Below are 27159 nucleotides of genomic sequence, written 5' to 3' on the forward strand. Positions count from 1 at the left end.
TAGGTAACAAAACAAAATTGTTTGTATAAAATTTGTTCTCTTTTTCAAAGATATTTTGTAGCCCTGAAAAGGGCTGTTAGATAAACTGCTTTCGAATATCGAAAATAATCATTCTGCCATGAAATAGAAAATTTACTTCTTGGCGGCGGCTTTTTTAGCAGCTGGTTTCTTGGCAGCGGCGGCCTTTTTGGGTTTGGCTGCTGCTACTGTTTTTGCCTTGGGTGCTTTTGGTTTTGTGGCGGAGGCCTTGGCCTTGGCGGCGGTTTTTGCTGGTTTAGCTTTAACTGTACCGGTCTTTTTGGCAGTTTTAGCCTTAGCCTTTTCGGTCTTCTTCTTTTCTGCTGTCTTCTTAGCGGCAGAAGGTTTCTTTGCAGCAGCCTTCTTTTCTCCACTGGCCTTTTTGGGTGCGGCAGCCTTCTTTTTCTTATCACCAGCTGGGGCCTTCTTCTTTTCGGCGCTCATTGCTTTAGACATTTTGAATGAACCAGATGCACCCTTACCTTTAGTTTGGATCAATTTTCCACTGGCAACAGCGCCCTTCAAATACTTCTTGATGAAGGGAGCCAATTTTTGGGCATCAACTTTGTAGGTGCTGGCCAAATATTTCTTGATGGCAGGCAATGATGAACCACCACGTTCTTTCAATGTTTTGATGGCAGCATCGACCATTTGTTGGGTTGGTGGATGAGATGGGGCAGCAGAGGGCTTCTTTGCCTTGGCAGCAGCTTTTTTAGGTGCCTTTTTCTCAACAGCGGCAACTGGAGATGCGGTGGCTTCAACTACGGCGGCGTCAGACATGTTTATGTTTTTCACTTAGATTCACTTCAAGCACTAATATACACTAACACGCGTGTACGTTTATTATATATGATTTTTACCGTTCAACGTAGCTATTCTTGGGTACATCGGAATTATGAGAAGTACATAGTAGTCAGCTACGAAATTTTGTGAATTCTTGTGTGGAAGAGAATAAATTTTTTCACAAAAGTTTTGATAGAATAATTAAATTTATGATGACATAGTAAATATATTTAATTGGAATTTATCACATTTCTCTAGTAGAGATATCCACCTAAATGACAAAAAGGATTTCAATTAATAATATTGAAGGGCTAGAGTATTATAATCTTTTGAGTTGAAAGTTTATAAAAGTGTCATCATAAATTTCCAACTAAATTATATAAATTTTACTATTTTTATTGAAAATTTTATAAAATAAAAAATTTATAGGGAATCTTGATATGTTTTCTTTAAAGAAATACGAAAAAATTATACAATTTGCATAGTTTTCATGGTAAAATATTCAATTATATTATGTCGTCTATGACAGTGGAATTCATCATATTGGGATATTTTCCATGAATAAAAGTTTTTCTGCAAATTAATTTCAAAGCTCAAAAGTAAAAATGTTTTAGGAAATTTTCATTCAAAAATATAATAGAAATCACACATTTATACTAAAATATAACATTATTAATAAAAAGTGTCAAATTGTAACGAAAAGTTAAAATAATCGTGAAGGTGTGGTATATCATGTACAGCGATGTTAACAATGTTGAATATAGTTGAAACCATAAAATTAAAATATTTGCAAAAGAAATTAAATATATATATAAAAAATATTAAAACATCGTAGAAAAAATACATGTCGGATTATAATACCATTTTAACAAAATTTTAAATCGAAATAATATGAATAAAAATTTGCCATAGCTGATATACCACCTCTAGCCAAATTTTAAGAAATTGGCTATTTTTGATATAAAATTTCGCAGAAAAACTAAAAGAATTATAAAAACAGATGGAATAAATTTAAGTCTAACGACTTTAGGAAATATATAAACTATAAACACCCTAGAAAATTCAAAAATAATCTTCGATTTGTTACGAAAAGTTTGCCATATAGTGTTAGAAAATATTTCATAAAATGTTTGCCGCATTGAATGTAGCATTAGATGAAAATAAGAAACAAATCCTCCTACTTATATCTTTTCTTCTTTTAAAAAATAAATTAATAGAAAATAAATTGTGAATGAGTACGAAAAAATGTAAAACCATTGGAAAGCAAAATCTACATCATATATCAACATTCCCTTCATATCCAACCTAATACAAAAAAAAACACAAATGCAATATATTTTATTGATATCAAATAATTAAGAATAAATTCTTGTCAACTGTAAAGTATTGAAAAAAATTTTTCTCTTTTTATAAAAATATTGTGGTCCTGAAAAGGACCGATTGTTTTTGTAAAAAAAGTTGGCTTTTAATATGTCAAAAATTTAAGCACGTTCTCCACGAATACGTCTGGCCAATTGGATATCCTTAGGCATGATGGTGACACGCTTAGCATGGATGGCACACAAGTTGGTATCTTCGAATAGACCAACCAAGTAGGCTTCGCTGGCTTCTTGCAAGGCCATGACAGCAGAACTCTGGAAACGCAAGTCAGTTTTGAAATCTTGGGCAATTTCACGAACCAAACGTTGGAAAGGCAATTTGCGGATCAACAATTCTGTGCTCTTTTGGTAACGACGGATTTCACGCAAAGCAACGGTACCAGGGCGGAAACGATGGGGTTTCTTGACACCGCCGGTGGCTGGGGCACTCTTACGAGCAGCTTTAGTAGCCAATTGCTTACGAGGGGCTTTGCCACCGGTAGATTTACGGGCAGTTTGCTTGGTACGAGCCATTTTTCACTTTATATTTTTTTCACTTCACGATATGAACACAAACACTTTCAAGATAGTATTAATTGTGTGCCGAGCATGAACGCGCATATTTATAGAAAAATTGAGCGCGCAAACTGTTAGTTAAGGGTGTGTGTAGGGAAAGATTGAAATATTGTATCTTACAGCTGCCTGTATAAACACGAAGTATACACGAACGAATCCGAGGGTAGATCGTGTCATTAATATTAGTAAGCATTTCAGGGCATTTTTGTATAAATAGAAGCGAAATGATGTTGGAACAGTATTAGTTCTTGTGCAACGTTTGTGAAGTGAATTTAAAAAAAAAGTGAAAAATGACTGGTCGTGGTAAAGGTGGCAAAGGCTTGGGAAAAGGTGGCGCTAAACGTCATCGTAAAGTGTTGCGTGATAACATCCAAGGTATTACCAAGCCTGCAATCAGACGTTTGGCTCGTCGTGGCGGTGTAAAACGTATCTCTGGATTGATATACGAAGAAACCCGTGGTGTCCTCAAGGTGTTTTTGGAAAACGTTATTCGTGATGCTGTCACCTACACCGAACATGCTAAGCGTAAAACCGTCACCGCTATGGATGTCGTCTACGCTTTGAAGAGACAAGGCCGCACTTTGTACGGTTTCGGCGGTTAAACATTTTCTTGACGCTATTTGGAGAATATTTAAATACTTTAATACAAAAACAATCGGTCCTTTTCAGGACCACAAAATATATTTACAAAAGAGATCATCTTGTTACAAATTTATTTAATTATTTTAATAATAAAATTTTAAATTTACTTGGTTTAAATAAAATTACAAACATTTGGTTTGCCGTCGGCAAAACATTGTTACTAACCCAATGAAACAATTATGTATGGACTTACCAAAGGCGACTACTATGCTATTTTTCTGAAAAACATGACATACGCTACAAAAGAAAAACACTACGAATGTAATACATACGAAACATATATGCAATTCTCTATATGTCATTTCTCGTCCCATTCCCCAAAGAAAATGATTCTATGATTCTCTTACTCTCTTTTTGCAGAAATCAAAGAAAATGATTCTATGTTGCACTGTACTCGATCCTAGTGTCATTTGTTCTTTTGCGTGACGTTCTTACTCTCTTTTTGCAGAAATCAGTTATGTATGTATTGATACAAACAGCTTTCTCTGTCATCAACTATTTGCAACTTCCCGCTAGAAGTTACGAACACTTACGATCCTACTAGACTTCGGCTTTGCCAAAGCATACAAAAGATACATATGTAGTAAATAATCAGGGTTGATACAGATGAAAATTAAAACACTTCGGCTCAGAAAACGAATGCTCTCTTAATGAAATTGGTGGGAATTTGTTGTTTTTCGATATTAAGCTGAGTACTATGTTCAGTTTTCAAGCTGAAAACCAGCTTATTTTCACGGTTACTTTTTTTAATCAATTAATTTTGAAATATTAAATGGTTCGCAATCAATACATTGGATCCTTTCCATCCATAATTTGAAGAGACTTGATAAAAATGTTATCGTCTTCATATATATTTTTGCACTTTTAATTTAGTGTTTTGGTGAAAAACTCGAACATAGTACTCACCTTTAGGAATAAATGGCATTAGATAGGAACAAAATGAAAATATGAAGTGGCGAAATTTTTCGATGCCATGACAGATGAATATCTTCATATAAATTTTTTTATAGTAAATTTTATTGTTACAGAAAGAAAGTATGTATGAAATTATATTGTTTGAAAATATTTTTTCTCTTTTTAAAAATGTTTTGTCGTCCTGAAAAGGACGGATTGTTGTTTGATAGAGATACGATGGTCTGTATTTACATTTTCTTGTAGATAATTTAAGCCTTCTTTTCGGTCTTCTTGGGCAAGAGAACAGCTTGGATGTTTGGCAATACACCACCTTGAGCAATGGTGACACCGGACAACAATTTGTTCAATTCTTCGTCATTACGGATAGCCAATTGCAAGTGACGAGGGATAATTCTTGTCTTTTTGTTGTCACGAGCAGCGTTACCAGCCAATTCAAGAACTTCAGCGGCCAAGTATTCCATCACAGCAGCCAAGTAAACTGGAGCTCCAGCACCAACACGCTCAGCATAGTTGCCTTTGCGCAAAAGACGATGGATACGACCGACGGGGAATTGAAGCCCAGCACGATTGGAACGAGACTTTGCCTTTCCCTTAACTTTGCCACCTTTACCGCGTCCAGACATGTTTCAAATTTTTTTTTCTTTTTCACTTCACTTCACAAAACACTAATGATAGCGTTTTACTAGTTGTCAGTTCTTTATATACTTTTCGTTCGAGCTATTTAATACATTTGAGGGTTGTTTTGCTGCACGAAGTGGCTCGTTTTCCGCTACCTGAATATCTTGTCCACGAAATGGTACAAATGTGTGCTCATCGCTGCAAACACACAAAATTCTCTTTTGAACAGTGTAAACAGTGTTTGTGTGAAAAAAAAATAGTGAAAATGCCTCCAAAAGCCAGTGGTAAAGCAGCAAAGAAGGCCGGCAAAGCCCAAAAGAACATCACAAAGGGTGACAAGACCAAGAGACGCACCAAGCGTAAGGAGAGTTATGCCATCTACATTTACAAAGTGTTGAAGCAAGTACATCCCGATACTGGTATCTCTTCAAAGGCAATGAGCATCATGAACAGTTTCGTTAATGATATCTTCGAACGTATTGCCGCCGAAGCCTCTCGTTTGGCTCACTACAACAAGCGTTCCACCATCACCAGTCGGGAAATCCAAACTGCCGTTCGTCTATTATTGCCCGGTGAATTGGCTAAGCACGCTGTCAGTGAAGGTACCAAAGCCGTTACTAAGTACACCAGCTCCAAGTAAATGGCTTCATATTTCGTCGAAAATTTATTTCCTCCACCATCAAAGGCCCTTTTCAGGGCCACAAAAATCATTAAAAAAGAGATTTTCTTTGTTGATCAACTAAAAACAAAATATCCTTATTTTATTTCAATAAAAAAAAAAAATAAATACATCTTCCATCGAATAATAACAAATAATTGATTTTTCAACTAAGAAAAATTCAATGTTGTAATCTTCATTTTATTAAAATTCTATTATGGCATTTCATTACTATGTCTAACTTCTATTAAAATTCTAATTTGGCATTTCATTACTGTTTCTTCAATATTTCTTCTTTTTATTTTTCTTCATTATAATAACGTCGCTATAATATTTTTCTCAGAGTAAAAGACTTTATTACATTGATCGTATGCATTACTGTAAATGGCGTAGTTAAAGGATGTGTGTGTGTGTGTGAGAGAGAGAGTTTTGATGATGACTCTATGCGTAGGTATATGAAACCTTTTTTTCTAGAATTCTAATTGCTGTGGTTTATTACCACATCCCAATTGGCTAATCCAGTTTTGGAAAAATTCCCATAAAACATGTGATTATAAATTTCAATTTTACCATGAAAAATAGATTAAGTACAATGTATATTTATTTAAATAAAAATTAGGTAACAAAACAAAATTGTTTGTATAAAATTTGTTCTCTTTTTCAAAGATATTTTGTAGCCCTGAAAAGGGCTGTTAGATAAACTGCTTTCGAATATCGAAAATAATCATTCTGCCATGAAATAGAAAATTTACTTCTTGGCGGCGGCTTTTTTAGCAGCTGGTTTCTTGGCAGCGGCGGCCTTTTTGGGTTTGGCTGCTGCTACTGTTTTTGCCTTGGGTGCTTTTGGTTTTGTGGCGGAGGCCTTGGCCTTGGCGGCGGTTTTTGCTGGTTTAGCTTTAACTGTACCGGTCTTTTTGGCAGTTTTAGCCTTAGCCTTTTCGGTCTTCTTCTTTTCTGCTGTCTTCTTAGCGGCAGAAGGTTTCTTTGCAGCAGCCTTCTTTTCTCCACTGGCCTTTTTGGGTGCGGCAGCCTTCTTTTTCTTATCACCAGCTGGGGCCTTCTTCTTTTCGGCGCTCATTGCTTTAGACATTTTGAATGAACCAGATGCACCCTTACCTTTAGTTTGGATCAATTTTCCACTGGCAACAGCGCCCTTCAAATACTTCTTGATGAAGGGAGCCAATTTTTGGGCATCAACTTTGTAGGTGCTGGCCAAATATTTCTTGATGGCAGGCAATGATGAACCACCACGTTCTTTCAATGTTTTGATGGCAGCATCGACCATTTGTTGGGTTGGTGGATGAGATGGGGCAGCAGAGGGCTTCTTTGCCTTGGCAGCAGCTTTTTTAGGTGCCTTTTTCTCAACAGCGGCAACTGGAGATGCGGTGGCTTCAACTACGGCGGCGTCAGACATGTTTATGTTTTTCACTTAGATTCACTTCAAGCACTAATATACACTAACACGCGTGTACGTTTATTATATATGATTTTTACCGTTCAACGTAGCTATTCTTGGGTACATCGGAATTATGAGAAGTACATAGTAGTCAGCTACGAAATTTTGTGAATTCTTGTGTGGAAGAGAATAAATTTTTTCACAAAAGTTTTGATAGAATAATTAAATTTATGATGACATAGTAAATATATTTAATTGGAATTTATCACATTTCTCTAGTAGAGATATCCACCTAAATGACAAAAAGGATTTCAATTAATAATATTGAAGGGCTAGAGTATTATAATCTTTTGAGTTGAAAGTTTATAAAAGTGTCATCATAAATTTCCAACTAAATTATATAAATTTTACTATTTTTATTGAAAATTTTATAAAATAAAAAATTTATAGGGAATCTTGATATGTTTTCTTTAAAGAAATACGAAAAAATTATACAATTTGCATAGTTTTCATGGTAAAATATTCAATTATATTATGTCGTCTATGACAGTGGAATTCATCATATTGGGATATTTTCCATGAATAAAAGTTTTTCTGCAAATTAATTTCAAAGCTCAAAAGTAAAAATGTTTTAGGAAATTTTCATTCAAAAATATAATAGAAATCACACATTTATACTAAAATATAACATTATTAATAAAAAGTGTCAAATTGTAACGAAAAGTTAAAATAATCGTGAAGGTGTGGTATATCATGTACAGCGATGTTAACAATGTTGAATATAGTTGAAACCATAAAATTAAAATATTTGCAAAAGAAATTAAATATATATATATGAAAAATATTAAAACATCGTAGAAAAAATACATGTCGGATTATAATACCATTTTAACAAAATTTTAAATCGAAATACTATGAATAAAAATTTGCCATAGCTGATATACCACCTCTAGCCAAATTTTAAGAAGTAAAGTAATTGGCTATTTCTGATATAAAATTTCGCAAAAAAAAGAACTAAAAGAATTATAACAACAGATGGAATAAATTTAAGTCTAACGACATTTGGAAATATATAAACAATAAACACCCTAGAAAATTCAAAAATAATCTCCGATTTGTTACGAAAAGTTTGCCATATAGGGTTAGAAAATATTTCATAAAATGTTTGCCGCATTGAATGTAGCATTAGATGAAAATAAGAAACAAATCCTCCTACTAATATCTTTTCTTCTTTTGAAAAAATAAATTAAGAGAAAATAAATTGTGAATGAGTACGAAAAAATGTAAAACCATTGGAAAGCAAAATCTACATCATATAACAACATTCCAACCTAATACAAAAAAAAAACACAAATGCAATATAGTTTATTGATATCAAATAATAAAGAATAAATTCTTGTCAACTGTAAAGTATTGAAAAAATTTTTTCTCTTTTTATAAAAATATTGTGGTCCTGAAAAGGACCGATTGTTTTTGTAAAAAAAGTTGGCTTTTAATATGTCAAAAATTTAAGCACGTTCTCCACGAATACGTCTGGCCAATTGGATATCCTTAGGCATGATGGTGACACGCTTAGCATGGATAGCGCACAAGTTGGTATCTTCGAATAGACCAACCAAGTAGGCTTCGCTAGCTTCTTGCAAGGCCATGACAGCAGAACTCTGGAAACGCAAGTCAGTTTTGAAATCTTGGGCAATTTCACGAACCAAACGTTGGAAAGGCAATTTGCGGATCAACAATTCTGTGCTCTTTTGGTAACGACGGATTTCACGCAAAGCAACGGTACCAGGGCGGAAACGATGGGGTTTCTTGACACCGCCAGTGGCTGGGGCACTCTTACGAGCAGCTTTAGTAGCCAATTGCTTACGAGGGGCTTTGCCACCGGTAGATTTACGGGCAGTTTGCTTGGTACGAGCCATTTTTCACTTTATATTTTTTTTTTCACTTCACGATATGAACACAAACACTGTCAAAAAGGTATTACTTGTGTGCCGAGCATGAACGCCATATTTATAGAAAAATTGAGCGCGCAAACTGTTAGTTAAGGGTGTGTGTAGTGAAAGATTGAAATATTGTATCTTACAGCTGCCTGTATAAACACGAAGTATACACGAACGAACCCGAGGGTAGATCGTGTCATTAATATTAGTAAGCATTTCAGGGCATTTTTGTATAAATAGAAGCGAAATGAGGCTGGAACAGTATTAGTTCTTGTGCATCATTCGTGAAGTGAAATTTAAAAGTGAAAAATGACTGGTCGTGGTAAAGGTGCCAGCTCACTTTAAATCACAGTGTTAGTGCAAAGAGACAATAAACCAAGTTTAATTTTGACACAAAGACAATAAATCAACCCTTCAAGTGATAAAAAAGAACTTTTGATTAAGCAAGTGAAGTGGAAAGATGGGGGACCAAAGCGATGGTGCTTTTGGTACACCCAAAGTTGAGAATCGCATAGTAGGCGATTCAATAATTAATAAACCAAATACTGAAAGACGAATGAGTGGTGCTTCTAGTGTGTGCCAAAGTGACTGTAATGTTGTTGAAAGTGTTTCTGAGCACAAGAAAAGAAATTCTAAAAATAAAAATAAAAGAAGAAAAGGCAAATCGTCTGATTCATCTGCAGACGATTATGAATCGATGAAGGCAGCAGCGGCTATCGAAACATTAAGTAAACAGCTCGATGCCATGCGTAAAGACTATCAAGTAGCTCTTTTGAGAATTGAAGAACTTGTTAAAATAAATGAAGAGCTTACTCGTAAATTAACTGAGGGCAATTTTAGCATTAATTTACAATTGCCCCCTTTGACTGAAAATGGTCCTGTTGTAAAACAACAACAACAACAGCAACAATTTGATGACTGGGCGACTGAGACAGCCGAATCTCTCAGTACTGCGATGGAGACAAATGAATATGTTGCAAAGCCGGCAACACTGGATAGAAGCAAGGGCGCTATTCCGAAAAATGTTAGTAAGGGGAATGGAGGAGAAGAAAGGGAGAAGCCAGCTGAAAATCAAGAAAAAGTAATTGGAAAAACGGCTCAAGCGAAAACCGCGGGAAATGAGAAACAGCAACGGGGACAAATGACAGCAGATGAAAACAACAAAAGAAACCACATTGACAACAATAATAGAAAAGGTAAGGTCGGCCCACCTATTATAAAAATATATGGATCAAATGTTAGAGATCTTACTAGAGGTTTAGAGAAACATTTAGGACATAAATTATTTTCTTTAAAAATAATGAATAGAAACTTAGTGAATCTTAAATTGACTAAAGTAGAGGATCATGCTAAGGCTATTATGTTTTTGAAAGACAAAGGGTGGGACTCTTATACATACACGCCAAGGGAGATGAGGCCTCATAGCTTAATGATTAATGGACTGTCTAGTACATATGACGAGGACGAAGTGAGGGGATTTTTACTTGCCACTGGTTTAAGTATTGAGATTGTGGGTATCACCAAGTTGTTGGGTGACAGATGGGTCGTTCGACTTTCGAATGACTCTGATATAAGGGGATTCCACAAAATAGAATTCATAGATAGGTGCAGAGTGACTATTGAGAAGAATTCGAGAGAGGGACTTATACAGTGCTATAACTGTCAGCGATATGGGCATGTCTCTGTGAACTGTTCGATGAGGTATAGGTGTGTCAAGTGCGGTGGGCCTCATGGTGCGGGAAATTGTGAGTTGCCGGAGCCTGATAGTGGGGACCAGGAGGATATTTCGGTGGATCCGGTTACTGGACAGGTTGTGCGGAAAGTGGCCAGGCCTACTTTTTGTGTGAATTGCAAGGTTGAGGGGCATGTGGCTAGTGCTAGGGACTGCCCGAAGAGGATTGAATTATTAGAGAGAATGAGAGAGAAAAAGGAGATGGAGAAGATTCGTAGGGCCCAGGTCCGGGGGGGCATGTTGCGGCCACAGGCGCCGCTCCCACCGCCCCCGCCGCCTATTGTTGCGGGTGGGACGGCTGGGACTTTTGCGAGTGTTGCTCGTGGGCAAGGACGGATAGCGAATGTTGTGAGACCTCAGACTGATTTGGCTGTCAGGGTGAATGAGAATATGCGTATGTTTGATAATGAATGTAATAGATTGTTGGGTGGTGATTTTGTGACCTGTATGAGGAAGGTATCGAACTATGCGGTGAATTTTAGGCAGATGAAGACGGACGATGAAAAGATTCGCGGCTTATTTGGACTATTTTTCACTCTTGGTTTTGATGGATAGATATAAATGTATTTTTATTAATGTCTGTTCTGTAGTGTCTCGAAGCAAGAGACATTATCTTGCGGAATTTGTTGGGGAAAATAGACCAGATGTTCTGCTTTTGGCAGAACACATGTTGAGTAATAGGCATACTATGGAGTTGAAGGGTTATAAATCGTACAGACAGGACAGGATTGGTAGAAGAGGAGGGGGTACAGCAATTTTTGTGAGGGAGACTATTAAGGGTGAACGGGTGCCATTTGACGCCATGACATTAGAGGGCACAATTTTTAGGGCTAGAAGTACTGGAGGTGGTATAGTGTATTTTGTCTCACTATACCAGCCGCCAGACTTAAACGTACTGGGGACTGATTTGGACATTCTGGCGGGTATAGTTGACGCTCATGAGGCTGTGATAGGGGGGGATTTGAATGCCAAGCATCCTGACTGGGGTGGGAACGTCACCAATGTTAGTGGCAGGACTCTTAGGGAGTGGTTGAGGGTGAGCCCTAACCTGGGGATCAGACCGACGTGCGGCCCTACGAGACAGACTATGACATGTGCGTCATATATTGACATTTTTATGACAACTTCTGGAGTTACTGTTGATATGGGACCAGACTTGACGGGACTTCAGACGCTTGACTATGAGTCAGATCACAGAGCGGTGGTGCTAGTCTGTGAGTTGGGAACACTCGAGACTGACACCCCGAGGCTGGTATATGACTTTAAGTCAATTCGTCTTGGGTTATTTAATAACCTAATGGCGGATGGACTGGACAATTGTAGGTTGCCGACTGACAGAAATGTGACAGTGGACGAAATTGACCGGGCTATACAGGGTATGACTGACACTTTTAGGGATGCGATGGGGCGCTCGATTAGGAGGGTAAGACCATATAGGGGATTGCTTGAAGAGTTGCCTGCTGATATTTTGGATCTAATGCGGCAAAAGAAGAATTTACGCCGGAGGAGATATAGGCTGTTGAACCAGAGTGAAGCCCGCATTTTGCGGGCTGAGATCCGAAATATTGACAGGATAATTCAACAACGCATATCCAATTTTGAAAAGGAATCTTATCTGAGGAGACTACGCAGTGTCAGGCCTGGGTCGAATATGTTCAGACAGGTAAAAGGTCTTGCTGGGGTACTTGGACGGAATAAAGTTGGGGACCTAACGGACAGACAGGGACGGATAATGACTACGGATGATAGCAAGGTGGAGTTGATTGCAGATGAACTGGCGGGTATACAGGGTGGGGGCCTTGGTGATGTTCCCCATGGGGCTGCGGACCGATACAGGACATTTGTTGATTTTTCTCTGGGGATGACAGCGGACGGCTTGGTGAGAGGAGACGGACGGACACAGTTGATTAGACCTGATGATGTTGGCGCTGTTCTGAGGCGTTTGAATGGCAAGAAGAGTTGTGGAGAGGACGGGGTACCAAATTTTATACTCAAACGGACGGACATAAGGACGTGGAGGTTCCTGGCGGTGGTTTTTAACCACTGCTTCGGTTTGGGCTATTACCCTAGGATGTGGAAGAGGTCGAAGGTGGTACCTGTGCTGAAACCCGGTAGGGACCCTAGGGACCCCAGGAGCTACAGACCCATATCTTTGCTCTCCAGCATTGGAAAATTGTTGGAGATTTTCATGTTGGAGAGAATTGAGATGGGTATTGAGGATATGGGTGTGCTGAGGGATGAGCAGTTTGGCTTTAGGAGGGCGACGTCGACCACCCACGCGCTGATGCTCTTGACAGAGGGGGTTATAGGCGGATTTAACGCTCGCAGTGCCACCATAGCCGTGAGTCTGGACTTTGAAAAGGCCTTTGATACCGTGTGGCAAGATGGAATTGTCAATAAGATGCGTGCCTATGGATTTGATGAACAGACTTACGGCTTGGTGGAGGATTACCTTAAGGGTAGATCTTTCACTGTGAGTGTTGGAGATGCTTTGTCTGGCCAGCGATTGGTGACTGCGGGAGTTCCACAAGGTTCTGTGTTGGGGCCTGTCTTGTATAACTTGTATTTGGCGGATATGCCTGGGCCGCCTGAGGGGGTTCGGCTATTGGTGTATGCGGACGACATTTTGGTCACGTCGTCGCACCCGAGGGCAAGGACGGCCCAGGCTTTGATAAGGGGATATTTGGTGACGCTGGTGGATTATTTTCGGCAGTGGAGGCTTGTACTGAATGTTGATAAGTGCCAGTCCATTATATTCAAGGGGGGAAGGCGCCGTTTGTATAGAAATGCTAGGGGATTTGTGCCATCGATTTCTGTCCCGGGGGGGACTGTGGCGAATGGAACCACTCTGAGGTACCTTGGGGTCACATTTGACGAAGACTGGAGCTTCGTCAGACATGTGGACGGTGCGCTGGAGAGGGCTAGGGCGGTTTTCCACGCCTTTTCTCGAGTATTGAAGTCGAGAAGAGGGTTGTGTGGAAGGGTCAAATTGGCCATATACCGACAGGTAGTCCGCCCTACCCTGGCGTATGGGTACCCGGTGTGGTGTGACATCTCCTCTCGCCAGATGGAGAGGATTCGCATTTATGAGAGGAGAATGCTTAGGCATTGTTTGGGCCTGGTGACGCGATGGGATGGACAGTTAGGGCACTATATAGGACCCTCTCTCACGGCTATCTATGGAAACAGTGGTATCCCTCGGATTGACCGCTATTTGGTGGAGAATGGTATTCGACATTTGGAACACTATCATGATCACCCTAACAGCTTGGTTAGAGATATTGGAAAGACCCAGGAGGAATTTGACGAACTTTTAGCCAGTGGCAAGAGACTACCCCCGACTTGCCTTGGACTAATGGCAGAAAACGGACGACTATATGACGAAAGAGGCAGACTTATGTACTACCATAGACGACATAGGACAGATGACATATACGACATTGTTTATGACCCGACACAATAGGCCTATACTAGGACATAGGAATTGTAAATATTGTAAATATTGTAAATATGTAAATAATTAAATTGAATTTTCCACTTTTGTTAATTTATTATTGTAAATAGTTTTATTTTTAGTTAAATAGTTGTAAGTTAGCATTAGAAATCATATTAGTAATTGCCGGTTTTTACCCTTTTTCCGGACAAAAGAAGACTTAGGGATGCGATATCGCAATGGAAATTTAGAGGCAAATAGGCTGGGCCGGCCTGCCGTATTATTTACTAAAAAATCAAGAGTTATAATCCTAGAAAAAAATTTATAGATTGCTAGGAATATGAATTTGAATGATAAGTTAAAAATGTATTGTATATAAATGATTTTGGGTAAATAAAACTAAACTAAACTAAACTGTTGGAACAGTATTAGTTCTTGTGCAACGTTTGTGAAGTGAATTTAAAAAAAAAGTGAAAAATGACTGGTCGTGGTAAAGGTGGCAAAGGCTTGGGAAAAGGTGGCGCTAAACGTCATCGTAAAGTGTTGCGTGATAACATCCAAGGTATTACCAAGCCTGCAATCAGACGTTTGGCTCGTCGTGGCGGTGTAAAACGTATCTCTGGATTGATATACGAAGAAACCCGTGGTGTCCTCAAGGTGTTTTTGGAAAACGTTATTCGTGATGCTGTCACCTACACCGAACATGCTAAGCGTAAAACCGTCACCGCTATGGATGTCGTCTACGCTTTGAAGAGACAAGGCCGCACTTTGTACGGTTTCGGCGGTTAAACATTTTCTTGACGCTATTTGGAGAATATTTAAATACTTTAATACAAAAACAATCGGTCCTTTTCAGGACCACAAAATATATTTACAAAAGAGATCATCTTGTTACAAATTTATTTAATTATTTTAATAATAAAATTTTAAATTTACTTGGTTTAAATAAAATTACAAACATTTGGTTTGCCGTCGGCAAAACATTGTTACTAACCCAATGAAACAATTATGTATGGACTTACCAAAGGCGACTACTATGCTATTTTTCTGAAAAACATGACATACGCTACAAAAGAAAAACACTACGAATGTAATACATACGAAACATATATGCAATTCTCTATATGTCATTTCTCGTCCCATTCCCCAAAGAAAATGATTCTATGATTCTCTTACTCTCTTTTTGCAGAAATCAAAGAAAATGATTCTATGTTGCACTGTACTCGATCCTAGTGTCATTTGTTCTTTTGCGTGACGTTCTTACTCTCTTTTTGCAGAAATCAGTTATGTATGTATTGATACAAACAGCTTTCTCTGTCATCAACTATTTGCAACTTCCCGCTAGAAGTTACGAACACTTACGATCCTACTAGACTTCGGCTTTGCCAAAGCATACAAAAGATACATATGTAGTAAATAATCAGGGTTGATACAGATGAAAATTAAAACACTTCGGCTCAGAAAACGAATGCTCTCTTAATGAAATTGGTGGGAATTTGTTGTTTTTCGATATTAAGCTGAGTACTATGTTCAGTTTTCAAGCTGAAAACCAGCTTATTTTCACGGTTACTTTTTTTAATCAATTAATTTTGAAATATTAAATGGTTCGCAATCAATACATTGGATCCTTTCCATCCATAATTTGAAGAGACTTGATAAAAATGTTATCGTCTTCATATATATTTTTGCACTTTTAATTTAGTGTTTTGGTGAAAAACTCGAACATAGTACTCACCTTTAGGAATAAATGGCATTAGATAGGAACAAAATGAAAATATGAAGTGGCGAAATTTTTCGATGCCATGACAGATGAATATCTTCATATAAATTTTTTTATAGTAAATTTTATTGTTACAGAAAGAAAGTATGTATGAAATTATATTGTTTGAAAATATTTTTTCTCTTTTTAAAAATGTTTTGTCGTCCTGAAAAGGACGGATTGTTGTTTGATAGAGATACGATGGTCTGTATTTACATTTTCTTGTAGATAATTTAAGCCTTCTTTTCGGTCTTCTTGGGCAAGAGAACAGCTTGGATGTTTGGCAATACACCACCTTGAGCAATGGTGACACCGGACAACAATTTGTTCAATTCTTCGTCATTACGGATAGCCAATTGCAAGTGACGAGGGATAATTCTTGTCTTTTTGTTGTCACGAGCAGCGTTACCAGCCAATTCAAGAACTTCAGCGGCCAAGTATTCCATCACAGCAGCCAAGTAAACTGGAGCTCCAGCACCAACACGCTCAGCATAGTTGCCTTTGCGCAAAAGACGATGAATACGACCGACGGGGAATTGAAGCCCAGCACGATTGGAACGAGACTTTGCCTTTCCCTTAACTTTGCCACCTTTACCGCGTCCAGACATGTTTCAATTGTTTTTTCTTTTTCACTTCACTTCACAAAACACTAATGATAGCGTTTAACTAGTTGTCAGTTCTTTATATACTTTTCGTTCGAGCTATTTAATACATTTGAGGGTTGTTTTGCTGCACGAAGAGGCTCGTTTTCCGCTACCTGAATATCTTGTCCACGAAATGGTACAAATGTGTGCTCATCGCTGCGCACACACAAAATTCTCTTTTGAACAGTGTAAACAGTGTTTGTGTGAAAAAAAAAATAGTGAAAATGCCTCCAAAAGCCAGTGGTAAAGCAGCAAAGAAGGCCGGCAAAGCCCAAAAGAACATCACAAAGGGTGACAAGACCAAGAGACGCACCAAGCGTAAGGAGAGTTATGCCATCTACATTTACAAAGTGTTGAAGCAAGTACATCCCGATACTGGTATCTCTTCAAAGGCAATGAGCATCATGAACAGTTTCGTTAATGATATCTTCGAACGTATTGCCGCCGAAGCCTCTCGTTTGGCTCACTACAACAAGCGTTCCACCATCACCAGTCGGGAAATCCAAACTGCCGTTCGTCTATTATTGCCCGGTGAATTGGCTAAGCACGCTGTCAGTGAAGGTACCAAAGCCGTTACTAAGTACACCAGCTCCAAGTAAATGGCTTTATATTTCGTCGAAAATTTATTTCCTCCACCATCAAAGGCCCTTTTCAGGGCCACAAAAATCATTAAAAAAGAGATTTTCTTTGTTGATCAACTAAAAACAAAATATCTTTATTTTATTTCAATAAAAAAAAAAAATACATCTTCCATCGAATAATAAGAAATAATTGATTTTTCAACTAAGAAAAATTCAATGTTGTAATCTTCATTTTATTAAAATTCTATTATGGCATTTCATTACTATGTCTAACTTCTATTAAAATTCTAATTTGGCATTTCATTACTGTTTCTTCAATATTTCTTCTTTTTATTTTTCTTCATTATAATAACGTCGCTATAATATTTTTCTCAGAGTAAAAGACTTTATTACATTGATCGTATGCATTACTGTAAATGGCGTAGAGTTAAAGGATGTGTGTGTGTGTGTGAGTTTTGATGATGACTCTATGCGTAGGTACATGAAACCTTTTTTTCTAGAATTCTAATTGCTGTGGTTTATTACCACATCCCAATTGGCTAATCCAGTTTTGGAAAAATTCCCATAAAACATGTGATTATAAATTTCAATTTTACCGTGAAAAATAGATTAAGTACAATGTATATTTATTTAAATAAAAATTAGGTAACAAAACAAAATTGTTTGCATAAAATTTGTTCTCTTTTTCAAAGATATTTTGTAGCCCTGAAAAGGGCTGTTAGATAAACTGCTTTCGAATATCGAAAATAATCATTCTGCCATGAAATAGAAAATTTACTTCTTGGCGGCGGCTTTTTTAGCAGCTGGTTTCTTGGCAGCCTTTTTGGGTTTGGCTGCTGCTACTGTTTTTGCCTTGGGTGCTTTTGGTTTTGTGGCGGAGGCCTTGGCCTTGGCGGCGGTTTTTGCTGGTTTAGCTTTAACTGTACCGGTCTTTTTGGCAGTTTTAGCCTTAGCCTTTTCGGTCTTCTTCTTTTCTGCTGTCTTCTTAGCGGCAGAAGGTTTCTTTGCAGCAGCCTTCTTTTCTCCACTGGCCTTTTTGGGTGCGGCAGCCTTCTTTTTCTTATCACCAGCTGGGGCCTTCTTCTTTTCGGCGCTCATTGCTTTAGACATTTTAAATGAACCAGATGCACCCTTACCTTTAGTTTGGATCAATTTTCCACTGGCAACAGCGCCTTTCAAATACTTCTTGATGAAGGGAGCCAATTTTTGGGCATCAACTTTGTAGGTGCTGGCCAAATATTTCTTGATGGCAGGCAATGATGAACCACCACGTTCTTTCAATGTTTTGATGGCAGCATCGACCATTTGTTGGGTTGGTGGATGAGATGGGGCAGCAGAGGGCTTCTTTGCCTTGGCAGCAGCTTTTTTAGGTGCCTTTTTCTCAACAGCGGCAACTGGAGATGCGGTGGCTTCAACTACGGCGGCGTCAGACATGTTTTTGTTTTTCACTTTGATTCACTTCAAGCACTAATATACACTAACACGCGTGTACGTTTATTATATATGATTTTTACCGTTCGAACTAGCTATTCTTGGGTACATCGGAATTATGAGAAGTACATAGTAGTCAGCTACGAAATTTTGTGAATTCTTGTGTGGAAGAGAATAAATTTTTTCACAAAAGTTTTGATAGAATAATTAAATTTATGATGACATAGTAAATATATTTAATTGGAATTTATCACATTTCTCTAGTAGAGATATCCACCTAAATGACAAAAAGAATTTCAATTAATAATATTGAAGGGCTAGAGTATTATAATCTTTTGAGTTGTAAGTTTATAAAAGTGTCATCATAAATTTCCAACTAAATTATATAAATTTTACTATTTTTATTGAAAATTGTATAAAATAAAAAAATTATAGGGAATCTTGATATGTTTTCTTTAAAGAAATACGAAAAAATTATACAATTTGCATAGTTTTCATGGTAAAATATTCAATTATATTATGTCGTCTATGACAGTGGAATTCATCATATTGGGATATTTTCCATGAATAAAAGTTTTTCTGCAAATTAATTTCAAAGCTCAAAACTAAAAATGTTTTAGGAAATTTTCATTCAAAAATATAATAGAAATCACACATTTATACTAAAATATAACATTATTAATAAAAAGTGTCAAATTGTAACGAAAAGTTAAAATAATCGTGAAGGTGTGGTATATCATGTACAGCGATGTTAACAATGTTGAATATAGTTGAAACCATAAAATTAAAATATTTGCAAAAGAAATGAAATGTATATATGAAAAATATTAAAACATCGTAGAAAAAATACATGTCGGATTATAATACCATTTTAACAAAATTTTAAATCGAAATACTATGAATAAAAATTTGCCATAGCTGATATACCACCTCTAGCCAAAGAAGTAAAGTAATTGGCTATTTTTGATATAAAATTTCGCAAAAAAAAAACTAAAAGAATTATAACAGCAGAGGGAATAAATTTAAGTCTAACGACTTTAGGAAATATATAAACAATAAACACCCTAGAAAATTCAAAAATAATCTCCGATTTGTTACGAAAAGTTTGCCATATAGGGTTAGAAAATATTTCATAAAATGTTTGCCGCATTGAATGTAGCATTAGATGAAAATAAGAAACAAATCCTCCTACTTATATCTTTTCTTCTTTTGAAAAAATAAATTAATAGAAAATAAATTGTGAATGAGTACGAAAAAATGGAAATTGTGAATGAGTACGAAAAAATGTAAAACCATTGGAAAGCAAAATCTACATCATATAACAACATTCCCTTCATATCCAACCTAATACAAAAAAAAAAAAAAACACAAATGCAATATAGTTTATTGATATCAAATAATAAAGAATAAATTCTTGTCAACTGTAAAGTATTGAAAAAAAATTTTCTCTTTTTATAAAAATATTGTGGTCCTGAAAAGGACCGATTGTTTTTGTAAAAAAAGTTGGCTTTTAATATGTCAAAAATTTAAGCACGTTCTCCACGAATACGTCTGGCCAATTGGATATCCTTGGGCATGATGGTGACACGCTTAGCATGGATAGCGCACAAGTTGGTATCTTCGAATAGACCAACCAAGTAGGCTTCGCTAGCTTCTTGCAAGGCCATGACAGCAGAACTCTGGAAACGCAAGTCAGTTTTGAAATCTTGGGCAATTTCACGAACCAAACGTTGGAAAGGCAATTTGCGGATCAACAATTCTGTGCTCTTTTGGTAACGACGGATTTCACGCAAAGCAACGGTACCAGGGCGGAAACGATGGGGCTTCTTGACACCGCCGGTGGCTGGGGCACTCTTACGAGCAGCTTTAGTAGCCAATTGCTTACGAGGGGCTTTGCCACCGGTAGATTTACGGGCAGTTTGCTTGGTACGAGCCATTTTTCACTTTAATTCTTCACTTCACAAGATATGAACACAAACACTGTCAAAACGTTATTACTTGTGTGCCGAGCATGAACGCGCATATTTATAGAAAAATTGAGCGCGCAAACTGTTAGTTAAGGGTGTGTGTAGGGAAAGATTGAAATATTGTATCTTACAGCTGCCTGTATAAACACGAAGTATACACGAACGAACCCGAGGGTAGATCGTGTCATTAATATTAGTAAGCATTTCAGGGCATTTTTGTATAAATAGAAGCGAAATGAGGCTGGAACAGTATTAGTTCTTGTGCATCATTCGTGAAGTGAAATTTAAAAGTGAAAAATGACTGGTCGTGGTAAAGGTGGCAAAGGCTTGGGAAAAGGTGGCGCTAAACGTCATCGTAAAGTGTTGCGTGATAACATCCAAGGTATTACCAAGCCTGCAATCAGACGTTTGGCTCGTCGTGGCGGTGTAAAACGTATCTCTGGATTGATATACGAAGAAACCCGTGGTGTCCTCAAGGTGTTTTTGGAAAACGTTATTCGTGATGCTGTCACCTACACCGAACATGCTAAGCGTAAAACCGTCACCGCTATGGATGTCGTCTACGCTTTGAAGAGACAAGGCCGCACTTTGTACGGTTTCGGCGGTTAAACATTTTCTTGACGCTATTTGGAGAATATTTAAATACTTTAATACAAAAACAATCGGTCCTTTTCAGGACCACAAAATATATTTACAAAAGAGATCATCTTGTTACAAATTTATTTAATTATTTTAATAATAAAATTTTAAATTTACTTGGTTTAAATAAAATTACAAACATTTGGTTTGCCGTCGGCAAAACATTGTTACTAACCCAATGAAACAATTATGTATGGACTTACCAAAGGCGACTACTATGCTATTTTTCTGAAAAACATGACATACGCTACAAAAGAAAAACACTACGAATGTAATACATACGAAACATATATGCAATTCTCTATATGTCATTTCTCGTCCCATTCCCCAAAGAAAATGATTCTATGATTCTCTTACTCTCTTTTTGCAGAAATCAAAGAAAATGATTCTATGTTGCACTGTACTCGATCCTAGTGTCATTTGTTCTTTTGCGTGACGTTCTTACTCTCTTTTTGCAGAAATCAGTTATGTATGTATTGATACAAACAGCTTTCTCTGTCATCAACTATTTGCAACTTCCCGCTAGAAGTTACGAACACTTACGATCCTACTAGACTTCGACTAGACTTCGGCTTTGCCAAAGCATACAAAAGATACATATGTAGTAAATAATCAGGGTTGATACAGATGAAAATTAAAACACTTCGGCTCAGAAAACGAATGCTCTCTTAATGAAATTGGTGGGAATTTGTTGTTTTTCGATATTAGGAATAAATGGCATTAGATAGGAACAAAATGAAAATATGAAGTGGCGAAATTTTTCGATGCCATGACAGATGAATATCTTCATATAAATTTTTTTATAGTAAATTTTATTGTTACAGAAAGAAAGTATGTATGAAATTATATTGTTTGAAAATATTTTTTCTCTTTTTAAAAATGTTTTGTCGTCCTGAAAAGGACGGATTGTTGAGATACGATGGTCTGTATTTACATTTTCTTGTAGATAATTTAAGCCTTCTTTTCGGTCTTCTTGGGCAAGAGAACAGCTTGGATGTTTGGCAATACACCACCTTGAGCAATGGTGACACCGGACAACAATTTGTTCAATTCTTCGTCATTACGGATAGCCAATTGCAAGTGACGAGGGATAATTCTTGTCTTTTTGTTGTCACGAGCAGCGTTACCAGCCAATTCAAGAACTTCAGCGGCCAAGTATTCCATCACAGCAGCCAAGTAAACTGGAGCTCCAGCACCAACACGCTCAGCATAGTTGCCTTTGCGCAAAAGACGATGAATACGACCGACGGGGAATTGAAGCCCAGCACGATTGGAACGAGACTTTGCCTTTCCCTTAACTTTGCCACCTTTACCGCGTCCAGACATGTTTCAATTGTTTTTTCTTTTTCACTTCACTTCACAAAACACTAATGATAGCGTTTAACTAGTTGTCAGTTCTTTATATACTTTTCGTTCGAGCTATTTAATACATTTGAGGGTTGTTTTGCTGCACGAAGAGGCTCGTTTTCCGCTACCTGAATATCTTGTCCACGAAATGGTACAAATGTGTGCTCATCGCTGCGCACACACAAAATTCTCTTTTGAACAGTGTAAACAGTGTTTGTGTGAAAAAAAAAATAGTGAAAATGCCTCCAAAAGCCAGTGGTAAAGCAGCAAAGAAGGCCGGCAAAGCCCAAAAGAACATCACAAAGGGTGACAAGACCAAGAGACGCACCAAGCGTAAGGAGAGTTATGCCATCTACATTTACAAAGTGTTGAAGCAAGTACATCCCGATACTGGTATCTCTTCAAAGGCAATGAGCATCATGAACAGTTTCGTTAATGATATCTTCGAACGTATTGCCGCCGAAGCCTCTCGTTTGGCTCACTACAACAAGCGTTCCACCATCACCAGTCGGGAAATCCAAACTGCCGTTCGTCTATTATTGCCCGGTGAATTGGCTAAGCACGCTGTCAGTGAAGGTACCAAAGCCGTTACTAAGTACACCAGCTCCAAGTAAATGGCTTTATATTTCGTCGAAAATTTATTTCCTCCACCATCAAAGGCCCTTTTCAGGGCCACAAAAATCATTAAAAAAGAGATTTTCTTTGTTGATCAACTAAAAACAAAATATCTTTATTTTATTTCAATAAAAAAAAAATACATCTTCCATCGAATAATAAGAAATAATTGATTTTCAACTAAGAAAAATTCAATGTTGTAATCTTCATTTTATTAAAATTCTATTATGGCATTTCATTACTATGTCTAACTTCTATTAAAATTCTAATTTGGCATTTCATTACTGTTTCTTCAATATTTCTTCTTTTTATTTTTCTTCATTATAATAACGTCGCTATAATATTTTTCTCAGAGTAAAAGACTTTATTACATTGATCGTATGCATTACTGTAAATGGCGTAGAGTTAAAGGATGTGTGTGTGTGTGAGTTTTGATGATGACTCTATGCGTAGGTACATGAAACCTTTTTTTCTAGAATTCTAATTGCTGTGGTTTATTACCACATCCCAATTGGCTAATCCAGTTTTGGAAAAATTCCCATAAAACATGTGATTATAAATTTCAATTTTACCGTGAAAAATAGATTAAGTACAATGTATATTTATTTAAATAAAAATTAGGTAACAAAACAAAATTGTTTGCATAAAATTTGTTCTCTTTTTCAAAGATATTTTGTAGCCCTGAAAAGGGCTGTTAGATAAACTGCTTTCGAATATCGAAAATAATCATTCTGCCATGAAATAGAAAATTTACTTCTTGGCGGCGGTTTTTTTAGCAGCTGGTTTCTTGGCAGCGGCGGCCTTTTTGGGTTTGGCTGCTGCTACTGTTTTTGCCTTGGGTGCTTTTGGTTTTGTGGCGGAGGCCTTGGCCTTGGCGGCGGTTTTTGCTGGTTTAGCTTTAACTGTACCGGTCTTTTTGGCAGTTTTAGCCTTAGCCTTTTCGGTCTTCTTCTTTTCTGCTGTCTTCTTAGCGGCAGAAGGTTTCTTTGCAGCAGCCTTCTTTTCTCCACTGGCCTTTTTGGGTGCGGCAGCCTTCTTTTTCTTATCACCAGCTGGGGCCTTCTTCTTTTCGGCGCTCATTGCTTTAGACATTTTGAATGAACCAGATGCACCCTTACCTTTAGTTTGGATCAATTTTCCACTGGCAACAGCGCCCTTCAAATACTTCTTGATGAAGGGAGCCAATTTTTGGGCATCAACTTTGTAGGTGCTGGCCAAATATTTCTTGATGGCAGGCAATGATGAACCACCACGTTCTTTCAATGTTTTGATGGCAGCATCGACCATTTGTTGGGTTGGTGGATGAGATGGGGCAGCAGAGGGCTTCTTTGCCTTGGCAGCAGCTTTTTTAGGTGCCTTTTTCTCAACAGCGGCAACTGGAGATGCGGTGGCTTCAACTACGGCGGCGTCAGACATGTTTTTGTTTTTCACTTTGATTCACTTCAAGCACTAATATACACTAACACGCGTGTACGTTTATTATATATGATTTTTACCGTTCGAACTAGCTATTCTTGGGTACATCGGAATTATGAGAAGTACATAGTAGTCAGCTACGAAATTTTGTGAATTCTTGTGTGGAAGAGAATAAATTTTTTCACAAAAGTTTTGATAGAATAATTAAATTTATGATGACATAGTAAATATATTTAATTGGAATTTATCACATTTCTCTAGTAGAGATATCCACCTAAATGACAAAAAGAATTTCAATTAATAATATTGAAGGGCTAGAGTATTATAATCTTTTGAGTTGTAAGTTTATAAAAGTGTCATCATAAATTTCCAACTAAATTATATAAATTTTACTATTTTTATTGAAAATTGTATAAAATAAAAAAATTATAGGGAATCTTGATATGTTTTCTTTAAAGAAATACGAAAAAATTATACAATTTGCATAGTTTTCATGGTAAAATATTCAATTATATTATGTCGTCTATGACAGTGGAATTCATCATATTGGGATATTTTCCATGAATAAAAGTTTTTCTGCAAATTAATTTCAAAGCTCAAAACTAAAAATGTTTTAGGAAATTTTCATTCAAAAATATAATAGAAATCACACATTTATACTAAAATATAACATTATTAATAAAAAGTGTCAAATTGTAACGAAAAGTTAAAATAATCGTGAAGGTGTGGTATATCATGTACAGCGATGTTAACAATGTTGAATATAGTTGAAACCATAAAATTAAAATATTTGCAAAAGAAATGAAATGTATATATGAAAAATATTAAAACATCGTAGAAAAAATACATGTCGGATTATAATACCATTTTAACAAAATTTTAAATCGAAATACTATGAATAAAAATTTGCCATAGCTGATATACCACCTCTAGCCAAAGAAGTAAAGTAATTGGCTATTTTTGATATAAAATTTCGCAAAAAAAAAACTAAAAGAATTATAACAGCAGAGGGAATAAATTTAAGTCTAACGACTTTAGGAAATATATAAACAATAAACACCCTAGAAAATTCAAAAATAATCTCCGATTTGTTACGAAAAGTTTGCCATATAGGGTTAGAAAATATTTCATAAAATGTTTGCCGCATTGAATGTAGCATTAGATGAAAATAAGAAACAAATCCTCCTACTTATATCTTTTCTTCTTTTGAAAAAATAAATTAATAGAAAATAAATTGTGAATGAGTACGAAAAAATGGAAATTGTGAATGAGTACGAAAAAATGTAAAACCATTGGAAAGCAAAATCTACATCATATAACAACATTCCCTTCATATCCAACCTAATACAAAAAAAAAAAAACACAAATGCAATATAGTTTATTGATATCAAATAATAAAGAATAAATTCTTGTCAACTGTAAAGTATTGAAAAAAAATTTTCTCTTTTTATAAAAATATTGTGGTCCTGAAAAGGACCGATTGTTTTTGTAAAAAAAGTTGGCTTTTAATATGTCAAAAATTTAAGCACGTTCTCCACGAATACGTCTGGCCAATTGGATATCCTTAGGCATGATGGTGACACGCTTAGCATGGATAGCGCACAAGTTGGTATCTTCGAATAGACCAACCAAGTAGGCTTCGCTAGCTTCTTGCAAGGCCATGACAGCAGAACTCTGGAAACGCAAGTCAGTTTTGAAATCTTGGGCAATTTCACGAACCAAACGTTGGAAAGGCAATTTGCGGATCAACAATTCTGTGCTCTTTTGGTAACGACGGATTTCACGCAAAGCAACGGTACCAGGGCGGAAACGATGGGGCTTCTTGACACCGCCGGTGGCTGGGGCACTCTTACGAGCAGCTTTAGTAGCCAATTGCTTACGAGGGGCTTTGCCACCGGTAGATTTACGGGCAGTTTGCTTGGTACGAGCCATTTTTCACTTTAATTCTTCACTTCACAAGATATGAACACAAACACTGTCAAAACGTTATTACTTGTGTGCCGAGCATGAACGCGCATATTTATAGAAAAATTGAGCGCGCAAACTGTTAGTTAAGGGTGTGTGTAGGGAAAGATTGAAATATTGTATCTTACAGCTGCCTGTATAAACACGAAGTATACACGAACGAACCCGAGGGTAGATCGTGTCATTAATATTAGTAAGCATTTCAGGGCATTTTTGTATAAATAGAAGCGAAATGAGGCTGGAACAGTATTAGTTCTTGTGCATCATTCGTGAAGTGAAATTTAAAAGTGAAAAATGACTGGTCGTGGTAAAGGTGGCAAAGGCTTGGGAAAAGGTGGCGCTAAACGTCATCGTAAAGTGTTGCGTGATAACATCCAAGGTATTACCAAGCCTGCAATCAGACGTTTGGCTCGTCGTGGCGGTGTAAAACGTATCTCTGGATTGATATACGAAGAAACCCGTGGTGTCCTCAAGGTGTTTTTGGAAAACGTTATTCGTGATGCTGTCACCTACACCGAACATGCTAAGCGTAAAACCGTCACCGCTATGGATGTCGTCTACGCTTTGAAGAGACAAGGCCGCACTTTGTACGGTTTCGGCGGTTAAACATTTTCTTGACGCTATTTGGAGAATATTTAAATACTTTAATACAAAAACAATCGGTCCTTTTCAGGACCACAAAATATATTTACAAAAGAGATCATCTTGTTACAAATTTATTTAATT

General features: G+C 36.9%; 11 protein-coding genes across 11 annotated transcripts; all 11 read right to left on the reverse strand.

Annotated features, from left to right (window-relative positions):
* Positions 1-132: 132 nt before the first annotated feature.
* Positions 133-841, reverse strand: LOC142242702 (histone H1-like). Its single transcript, XM_075314263.1, has one exon. The coding sequence runs from the start codon at positions 796-798 to the stop codon at positions 133-135; it is 666 nt and encodes a 221-aa protein (XP_075170378.1). The 5' UTR covers positions 799-841.
* Positions 842-2282: 1441 nt separating this feature from the next.
* On the reverse strand, positions 2283-2693 carry LOC142242703 (histone H3). The gene has a single exon (XM_075314265.1). The coding sequence runs from the start codon at positions 2691-2693 to the stop codon at positions 2283-2285; it is 411 nt and encodes a 136-aa protein (XP_075170380.1).
* Positions 2694-4540: 1847 nt separating this feature from the next.
* LOC142242731 (histone H2A) lies at positions 4541-4945 on the reverse strand. Its single transcript, XM_075314291.1, has one exon. The coding sequence runs from the start codon at positions 4913-4915 to the stop codon at positions 4541-4543; it is 375 nt and encodes a 124-aa protein (XP_075170406.1). The 5' UTR covers positions 4916-4945.
* Positions 4946-6316: 1371 nt separating this feature from the next.
* LOC142242704 (histone H1-like) lies at positions 6317-7025 on the reverse strand. Its single transcript, XM_075314266.1, has one exon. The coding sequence runs from the start codon at positions 6980-6982 to the stop codon at positions 6317-6319; it is 666 nt and encodes a 221-aa protein (XP_075170381.1). The 5' UTR covers positions 6983-7025.
* Positions 7026-8472: 1447 nt separating this feature from the next.
* Positions 8473-8883, reverse strand: LOC142242705 (histone H3). The gene has a single exon (XM_075314267.1). The coding sequence runs from the start codon at positions 8881-8883 to the stop codon at positions 8473-8475; it is 411 nt and encodes a 136-aa protein (XP_075170382.1).
* Positions 8884-16061: 7178 nt separating this feature from the next.
* LOC142242768 (histone H2A) lies at positions 16062-16436 on the reverse strand. The gene has a single exon (XM_075314323.1). The coding sequence runs from the start codon at positions 16434-16436 to the stop codon at positions 16062-16064; it is 375 nt and encodes a 124-aa protein (XP_075170438.1).
* Positions 16437-17827: 1391 nt separating this feature from the next.
* Positions 17828-18487, reverse strand: LOC142242706 (histone H1-like). Its single transcript, XM_075314268.1, has one exon. It carries the CDS (start codon positions 18485-18487, stop codon positions 17828-17830), a length of 660 nt encoding a protein of 219 aa, XP_075170383.1.
* Positions 18488-20010: 1523 nt separating this feature from the next.
* LOC142242707 (histone H3) lies at positions 20011-20421 on the reverse strand. Its single transcript, XM_075314269.1, has one exon. The coding sequence runs from the start codon at positions 20419-20421 to the stop codon at positions 20011-20013; it is 411 nt and encodes a 136-aa protein (XP_075170384.1).
* Positions 20422-21983: 1562 nt separating this feature from the next.
* On the reverse strand, positions 21984-22416 carry LOC142242764 (histone H2A). The gene has a single exon (XM_075314320.1). It carries the CDS (start codon positions 22414-22416, stop codon positions 22042-22044), a length of 375 nt encoding a protein of 124 aa, XP_075170435.1. The 3' UTR covers positions 21984-22041.
* A 1318-nt stretch (positions 22417-23734) lies between these two features.
* Positions 23735-24468, reverse strand: LOC142242756 (histone H1-like). The gene has a single exon (XM_075314313.1). It carries the CDS (start codon positions 24466-24468, stop codon positions 23803-23805), a length of 666 nt encoding a protein of 221 aa, XP_075170428.1. The 3' UTR covers positions 23735-23802.
* Positions 24469-25989: 1521 nt separating this feature from the next.
* LOC142242708 (histone H3) lies at positions 25990-26400 on the reverse strand. The gene has a single exon (XM_075314270.1). The coding sequence runs from the start codon at positions 26398-26400 to the stop codon at positions 25990-25992; it is 411 nt and encodes a 136-aa protein (XP_075170385.1).
* Between the last annotated feature and the right edge of the window lie 759 nt (positions 26401-27159).

Source organism: Haematobia irritans, unplaced genomic scaffold (genome assembly GCF_050003625.1).
Source record: "Haematobia irritans isolate KBUSLIRL unplaced genomic scaffold, ASM5000362v1 scaffold_6, whole genome shotgun sequence".
NCBI lineage: Eukaryota > Metazoa > Arthropoda > Insecta > Diptera > Muscidae > Haematobia > Haematobia irritans.